Genomic DNA, 8987 nt, shown 5'->3' on the forward strand with positions numbered 1-8987 from the left:
AGTTTGTTCTTCTAAAGACTTGGTGATGTCACTTCCTCAATGCTGAGGATGTTGGACTGAACCATTATTATTAAAACAGGGGGAATTGTTATGTTGTTACGGGGTTGAACATGATAAAATATTACTATTTCATAAATAATTGATATATTTTTTCAGATTTTTGTATTTTTTTGGTTAAAGTATTCAGGAATATTACTGTATTAACCCAAAAAAATTGGTTAATTGCAATTTCATTGTTCAATTAATTCAATTCAATGGAAAAGTGATTCTGGTCAATGGCTAGTTGTCATCTACTCCTTAGCAACCCACTAACAAACACATTTTGTGTGTTTTATAATCCAAAGACACATGGATCCATCAATTTATGGCTTTAAAATACAAAACAAGTTATTCTATTTGAAAATCTTTGAGATAAACCTGAGGGACGTAAAGTAGCAGGTGGAGAAACAGGTCAGAGGTTCAGGACCATAGAGGTCGTCAATGATCATCAATGAATGTTCAGAGTGGTCGGCCTCGGGTCGAGTCCGGCCTTTAGCTGCAGGTCTCAGGTCTGAAACCCACGAACCACAGGAACCTGCAGAGACCAGAGACCCCGACTCTCCGTCTCAGAGTCCAAAACCTCCTGAAGAACGTCGTCTTAGACGTCTATCAAAGCTCCTCAGAGACGATTCACAGCTCAGTCACACGTCTGTGATGTTTCCACTCTGTCAGTCAACATCTGGAAACTTCCACTGGATCCTCAGGTCTGAATAAAGTCTGAGCAGGAAGCTGAAACTATCAGCTGATCGATCAATCAATCAATCAATCAATCAATCAATCAATCAATCAATCAATCAATCAATCAATCAATCAGTCGACTGACAGGAAGTTTAAAGAAAACTTTGACGAAGGCTGTTTTACTCCTAGAAGAGTTGCAAACCCAGAGATTCTCTGGTTCTCATCATGGTCAATAAAAACAAAGATTGATTATAAAATATCCTGTTGATCGACTTATTGGTTATTATTTGCAACACGTTTTTGGGGCTGATATCAATATTGGAGATTAAAGAATGAAAGCGTGATCCTCACTTAGGACAAATATGGAAACTCAACATTTTCCTGTTTACGTAACTGAACTAAACTCATGAATCAGTAGAAACAGATGAATAATCGTCTGCGCTGTGTTTTCCTACAGTGTTGTGTGGACCGTGAACACAACACCAACATCCCGCTCCTCTACAGGAGGAGACCACACAGGTCGGAGCTGAAGTCTGAACACGACTGACTTCAGATCAGACACCGGAACATCAGATAAGATCAATAACAGGTGAGTTTCAACAGCAGCAGCAGCAGCAGAACATCTGGAGCAGAACATCTGGACCAGAACATCTGGAGCAGAACATGAAGAACCAGAGATCATCAGAGAGAAAGACCTGTTTACACACCGAGCTCTAAATGTAAACCAAAGGTCTCAGCAACATCTGGCTCACACACACACAGATGTTTGTCTTTTATCACAACTTCCTGAAGCAAAAATCGTCATTTTCTTTTACGTTTTTAGTTTAATTAATCAGGAATATTAAAATAATTGAAGTATTTATTCATCCTGTTCTGTTTATTTCACAGGAACAACAAGCAGATGTTTAATTATTCCCCCAAAAATGATGTCATTACTAACAATTCCATCAATATTTAGTGCAATGGTTGTTATTTACCTCTCGCAGATAGATAGATAGATAGATAGATAGATAGATAGATAGATAGATAGATAGATAGATAGATAGATAGATAGATAGATAGATAGATAGATAGATAGATTCTTAAACTTTAAAATGTGTTAGTTTGAGCCACAACATCTCAGAGCGGTTTAGTATTTTGTACAGTTTCTTTCTGTTTTCTCTCTCTTCTGTTATTGTTTCATCTCTTTGAATCTGAGCGTGAACCTTTACAGCTTGATGACTTCATGTGACACAACCCACACCTGACCTCTGACCTCTGAGCACCTCTCATCATTTTACAACTTCCTGAAGCAAATAATCATCATTTTAGTTTAATTAATCAGGAATATTTAAAATAATTGAAGTATTTATTCATTCTATTTGTCTCTTTTAACCCTCCTGTTCTGTTTATTTCACAGGAACAACAAGCAGATGTTCAATTATCCCCCCAAATTCCATCAATATTTAGGGCAATGGTTGTTATTTACCTCTCGCAGATAGATAGATAGATAGATAGATAGATAGATAGATAGATAGATAGATAGATAGATAGATAGATAGATAGATAGATAGATAGATAGATAAGCAGAAAAAGTTTGTTCTCTTCTGTTATTGTTTCATCTCTTTGAATCTGAGCGTGAACCTTTACAGTTTGATGACGTCACATGACACTACAACTTTATGGAGAAAGAGAGAGACCCACAGCTGACCTCTGACCTCTGACCTCTGATCATGTCACCTCCAGGGGTTTTAGACCCGGACCAACCCGGACTGACTATGGACCGTGCAGTGCAGTGCAGTTACCTGGAGGCGCGCGCAGAGCAGCACGAGCAGCAGCTGCAGGCTGAGGACCGGGCTGCGCGTGAGGCTCATGCCGCCGGTGGCCGTCTGTCGGTCTGTCTGTCTGTCTGTCGGTGCCTCTGGTCGGTGTCGGTGATACTAGTCCGGTCGGTGATACTAGATACTAGTCCGGGTGGGTTTCAGTCCCGCTCCTCCTCCTCCTCCTCCGGCTGGGACATGCACGAGCTGCTGACTGCTCTCTCCCCAAAACAAAAACTAAACAAAAACAAAATAAAGCTCCACCACAGAGTCCAAGTCCGGTACCGGAACCTTCTGTCCTGTCTGAGGTCCGGGTCTATTGGGTTTATTGTCCCGCTGCTGGTCTCTGTCTCTCCTGTGGCCGTCTGTCTGCAGCTGGAGCTCGGACCGGGGGAGGCTGCTGGGTAATATGCACCCACTGGGAGGGGGCGTGGCTTCAGGAGCCTCAGGCCACGCCCCCTGTTGAATATTAATGAGCAGCGGTTTGTTTACAGTTTTTTTTTTGGAGTCAGTTCACATGGAGGTGGAGAAGTGCCTTCACACATGGAGGCTAACAGGAGGGGGGGGCAGGGGGGGGATTAACACCCCCATGATAATTATACAATCAGAAGAAAAAGAAGGAAAAAACTCCTAAAATCAACACAGAAGCAGAGAACTTCTAATATTGTCAATAGACTGGCTCTGACAGAAGTCTGTTTGTGCTGCTGTACGGTGGCTCCAGAGGACAAAACACCACACAGTTAATGATTTACATTTTTTTTTTTTTTTTTTTTTTTATATTCATTTTACTTTTACAAACTCATATATAATATATACGGTAATATAAAATGTCTTTAAAAAACAAAAACACTCACTCACATACACAGATATGTTTCTTCAGTTACATTTGTCAGGGATTTGCAAACTTTATTTCAAACATTTAATGAACCAAAACAGTCAATAAAATGATATAGCCTACTTTGTTTTGAAATTCAAATTCAAGTTATTGTTTTTTGTTTTGTTTTGTTTTTTGTGTTTTTTGTGTGAGTTGGTTTTTAAGCTTTTTGCAAATCTCTCACAAAAATCTAATTGTGTTTGGAATAAATTCAAAATAAAAGCACAGAAATAAAGACACTTTTTTTGTTACATTTGGTTTTGTAGTACTATTTGTGAAGGTTCACAAACTTATATTATATAAAACAAGATGTACAGTATAGGCTACATAATTATTGATCCTGTTTTCAAGAGTTTGTGAATATCTCTCATAAGTACCAAAGAATAAATGTTGTTATATCATTAGTTTGCTGGGTTTTTTATTTTTTTATTTGTCTGTTTAGTTTATTTTCCGCGTTGTGTAACTTACTAATCTTTATTTTATGTTTGTGGACGCTGCTCCACAAGTTTCAAAATAAAAGCCCTCTGGCAGTGCAACAAGTGTTCCTGCACCAGCTGTCAAAATGATGATACATCCCCACCTTCATCATCATCATCATCATCACTTTTAACATATGGATTCCAACATTTTAACCTTATATAGTTTCCATACTAGATACACAGACAGAATATTTATGATTTTATATATTTTACTTATATATTTCATTCATTTTTACGGATTCTATTCATGGAACAAAGCGAGAGGATGAAATGACAACAACACGTGACGGGTCGAACGTTCTCCTCATATTTTATTTTAAAGACGTTAGAAACGTTATAGAGACTGAGGAGGATTATGTAAATCTGGAGGGAAGAATGTGAAACAGGGGAGTGGAGGAATGAAAGGAGGTGATGGAGGGAGGAGGAGGAGGAGGATGTTCCCTCATGAAATGGAGCCTGAGCGACAGAACAAAGGTTCCTCCTCTTTATTCTCACATTAGAGCAGCTGGGCTCTTTTCCCTGGAGGAGCCCATGAATAGATTATTGGACAGAGAGACAAAACACCGCCCCGCCTCCCTCCGCCTCCCTTCACCTCACCAACATCCAACCTCCACCCCTCCCCCACCTGGCACCTCCCTCCTCCTCTCAGCTCCTGGACCAGGTTTTAAAAAAAATCACATCTCACTAACTCACTGAGTCGGTTTCCACTGTTTGAATCATCAAGAGGCAGAAATATAGAAACATTAATGTTGAACTGGTCTCAGGTCCTCATCGTCCATGGGCCAAAGGCCAAAATTTGACTTTTTGGTTCCACTCAAGGTACATTTTTTGAAAAGGTACAATGTAAAATGTCCATAGATGATATTTTGGTATAATAACCCATCCTAAGTGGTAGCTTTATGACAGTTATCAGCACATAAAGTTATCAACCCCCGGCAATAAATAGGCCTCTAATCACAGGGGGCATATCTTGTTTTGTGCTCATTTTCAGACCTTTACTCATATGTTTGTTTGGTAGCATTTTACAATCCTAGCTTTTTATAGCACTGTGAACAGCACTGACACAAATAACGAAAACTGAAATACTCACAGGACTGTAACAATTCAGGAAATGTAAAATCTTCCCATAATTTCCTACTATGAGAGATGATTATGGGTCTTAAAGGGACAATGAGGAGTTTTGGAAATAATAATAACAAAATAACGATAGAGACAAAACGATATATTTATCGAAAATGGGCCCATTAACAAGTGGTAATGTAGATTCATCCACATTAACGTGAGACTTTTTAATAACCAAATAGAAACTCCTCGTTGTCCCTTTAACACTAGGATAAAGTAAGTTAATTATTATTACTAAATGATGGTTCTGCTTGTTTTGTTTTGATACTATTCACTTTACTTACTCTACTCTTTGAGTGTAATCTTCCTACAAATTTTGTTTTGTTTTGTTATTGTAATTTTTCTTCCTGTAAATAGGGTAGGCATTAATAAGCTTTGCTTCTGCCTTCGCCCTTTCGCCCATATTGATCATGATATTTTGACTTTTTTGTGTATATGTTTATGTTTTGTGGAATGGACGAATAAATCAAATCAATCAATCAATGTCCATATGATATTTTGGTATGATAACCCATCTAAAGTGGTAGCTTTATGACAGTTATCAGCACATAAAGTTATCAACCCCCTGCAATAAATAGGCCTCTAAACACAGGGGGCATATCTTGTTTTGTGCTCATTTTCAGACCTTTACTCATATGTTTGTTTGGTCGCATTTTAAAGTGTATAATCCTAGCTTTCATTTAGACCCTGGTCTTGGGCCTATCTAAAAAAATATATAAAGGTCACATGGTCAAAGGTCAATCTGTCTCAACAACTATTGTTCTACTATTTACGCCTAAACTGTAGTCTTTTTTATAGCACTGTGAAATGTAGGAACAGCACTGACAAAAAACAAAAACTGAAATACTCACAGGACTGTAACAATTCAGGAAATGTATAATCTTCCCATAATTTCCTACTATGAGGGATGATTATGGGTCTTAAAGTGGAACATGGGCCCAGGCGAGAATTGTCAACTGCTAATTCCTCTGTATTTCTCAAAGAGTTTTTAAGTTTTCTATATGTATGGACATTTAGCTGCCTTTTCAAAAGATGTTAATAGATTTTGCCACCTTGGGTGGTACCAAAATCTGGTCTGGCCCATGGACTAGCAGAGCCTCGTCTGACTACCAGAGGGAACCAGGACACAATAAAGTGAGGGACCAGTCTTAAATTGCAGTGATTTGTCCCCTCAGAGCCACCGTAGACTTGAAATGATGATTTAAAACAAAAAAAAGTTTTAAAAAAAGAAGTAAAAAATCAGAAATAAAAAAAAGGAGGATTTAAAAAGTTGACTAATTAAGGTGGAGTTTTGTTTTAAGGTGGATCTTCCTGTAATAACTCGCAGACTCTCCCACTTCCTCCTCTTGGTTACTCAGCTCACATCCCTCATACCATTCAGCTCTAATGACTCCATGTGAACACACACACACAGACACACACGCCCAAAATGTTCAGATGTGAATCACAGACTCGTTCACACGGGAACGTTCCCACCTGACGAGTTCATCATCATCATCATCATCATCAGAGACGATCGACCACTTGACCTCTCATCTTATATCTGCATTTTCTCAGTATTTTATCCACTGTATGTTATAAACTTATGTTTATATCTGTGATCATTATAAATCTCCATGGCAACATCACTCCAGGTGATAGATGTTATATGTTCTCTTGTCGACGTGGAGAAACGACAGTAGCCATGAGCTCACAATCCAAGATGGCCGCCTGTGTACGAACTCTGAAGAAAAACTGAACGTGACTCTGTTCATCAGACACTTCGTCTGTTCGATTCCAGCCTGATCGCCCAATCACGGGCCCAGTTACGCCCCGATCACAACCAATCGTAGCCCAATCGTAGCCCAATCGCGGCCCAATCGCAGCCCAATCGTGGCCCAATCGCAGCCCAATCGTAGCCCAATCGTGGCCCAATCGCAGCCCAATCGTAGCCCAATCGTGGCCCAATCACAGCCCAATTGTGGCCCAATCGCAGCCCAATCGTGGCCCAATTGCGGCCCAATCGTAGCCCAATCGTGGCCCAATCACAGCCCAATCACAACCCAATCGCAGCCCAATCGTAGCCCAATCGTGGCCCAATCACAGCCCAATTGTGGCCCAAGCGCAGCCCAATCGTGGCCCAATTGCGGCCCAATCGTAGCCCAATCGTGGCCCAATCACAGCCCAATTGTGGCCCAATCGCAGCCCAATCGTGGCCCAATTGCGGCCCAATCGTAGCCCAATCGTGGCCCAATCGCAGCCCAATCACAACCCAATTGCAGCCCAATCGCGGTCCGATCACAGCCCAATCGCAGTCTGAAGCCGACATGATCGTGGCTCGACTCCTGGCGTCAGGTGACAGCCTCAGATGCCCCACCCCCTCCCCCTCCTCCCCCCTGTGTTGACTGACAGATGCCTCACTGTCCGGTGGTTTGTTTGTTTGATGAAGCTGCTCTTTGCTTTGTGAAATGAAGCAGCTTCTGCAAACAGCAGCAGCTCTCACATGATTCACCGCTGTCACTGTGACGTCACGTTCACAGCCCACTCTGAAATGTAGGAGTTTTCAGCTGCGACCCTCTTTCCATCTTTTTTAACCCCTTAAAAACCCCAAGATGAAGAAGATGTAGGCTAATGTATAAAATTAGTGTTTATGTGTTAATGGAGTTTATTTCTCGACAGTTTCCCGCATGTTAAAAGATTCAGTCAGAACAAATGTATCTGAATAACTCATAATGATAATGTGTGCGTGTGTGTGTGTGTTCTCCGTGACACTGTGGAGAAGTTGGAGAAGATCCATCGACGGTTCAGGTTTAGTTTCACACCAGAGAGAGAGAGAGAGATTCACAGTCAGCTGCTGTTTCTCTTTTTTCCTGAATCAGAACTAAAACTGTCTTTGAGCTTCACACACACAAGCACACACACACACACACACACACACACACACACACACACACACACATACACACACACAAATAAACACACACACACCTTCCTGTGGTGGGTAAAAATGTTAACTTAATAAAAGTGGAGAATCGACCGTCTGTCCTCTCTGGTGATGATGCGTATCCTTCCCAGAATGCACCGCGGCCACTGACACAACAAGCCCTCTCTCTGTTTGCCGCCGTTCCCACCGTCGGGAATCACATGACGGACGACAGCGTGGGAACCGGCGCACGGAGAACCTGAACACAGCAGAGTCACAGCAACAACAACACAACAACACAACGACAGCGGTTTCCTACATTTCCCAGAATGCCTTTTTATTAATTTATTTATTCCGCCCACAAACAGCTGATACAGTTACATCATGTAGAAGAACAAAGAACCTCCTCCTGATGTTCTCAGGCCTCTGGTTCTTAAAGGGATACGCCAACTTTTTTTTTTTTACGTGTCTTGCCTCACTCCCGAGTCCATGACCAGCAGATAGACACCATCCTTTCGACTGTGCGTGCAGCAACAAGGGAGATCGTATCGCCCGTAATTAGCTTAGCTCAAAGGCTGGAAGTGTATAGGTAGTGTTAGCCTGCCTCCTACCTAAAGTCGCTAATTAGCTTAGCTCAAACACTGGAAGTGTAGGTAGTGTTAGCCTGCCTTCTACCTAAAGTCGCTAATTAGCTTAGCTCAAAGGCTGGAAGTGTATAGGTAGTGTTAGCCTGCCTTCTACCTAAAGTCGCTAATTAGCTTAGCTCAAACACTGGAAGTGTATGGGTAGTGTTAGCCTGACTCCTACCCGAGCCGAAATCAGCAGTCAGAAGCTGATTTCATTTTAGCTCTAAACTCTGTAAATATATCACTTTCTCACCTAAACATGTTTGAAATGTGGATAAAGTAGCCGTTTAGATCAGTAGTGTGTCGTTAATTTGTCTAAATACCAGCTGTTTACAATTTTGTTCGGACAAATTCGGCGCTACTCAAGCTAGCCGTTGTGACCAACGCACTTCCGGTTACTTTCACAAAATAAAACACCCATTGCCCTTTACATACAGAAAACTATGACGATAGAATCTGTGCTTTTAC

General features: G+C 41.2%; 1 protein-coding gene across 1 annotated transcript in view; it reads right to left on the reverse strand.

Moving 5' to 3' along the window:
- Positions 1 to 2627, reverse strand: part of LOC310989428 (protein jagged-1a-like) — a gene marked incomplete at its 3' end in the record, with an annotated part of 35203 nt that extends 32576 nt beyond the window's left edge. The window contains exon 1 of the mRNA XM_083976499.1: positions 2502 to 2627. Coding sequence (XP_083832625.1) covers positions 2502 to 2570 — 69 coding nt within the window. The 5' untranslated portion in view covers positions 2571 to 2627. The remainder of the gene's footprint in view (positions 1 to 2501) is intronic.
- Positions 2628 to 8987: the final 6360 nt, after the last annotated feature.

Source organism: Trachurus trachurus (assembly GCF_905171665.1).
Source record: "Trachurus trachurus genome assembly, chromosome: 1".
NCBI classification, from domain to species: Eukaryota; Metazoa; Chordata; class Actinopteri; order Carangiformes; family Carangidae; genus Trachurus; species Trachurus trachurus.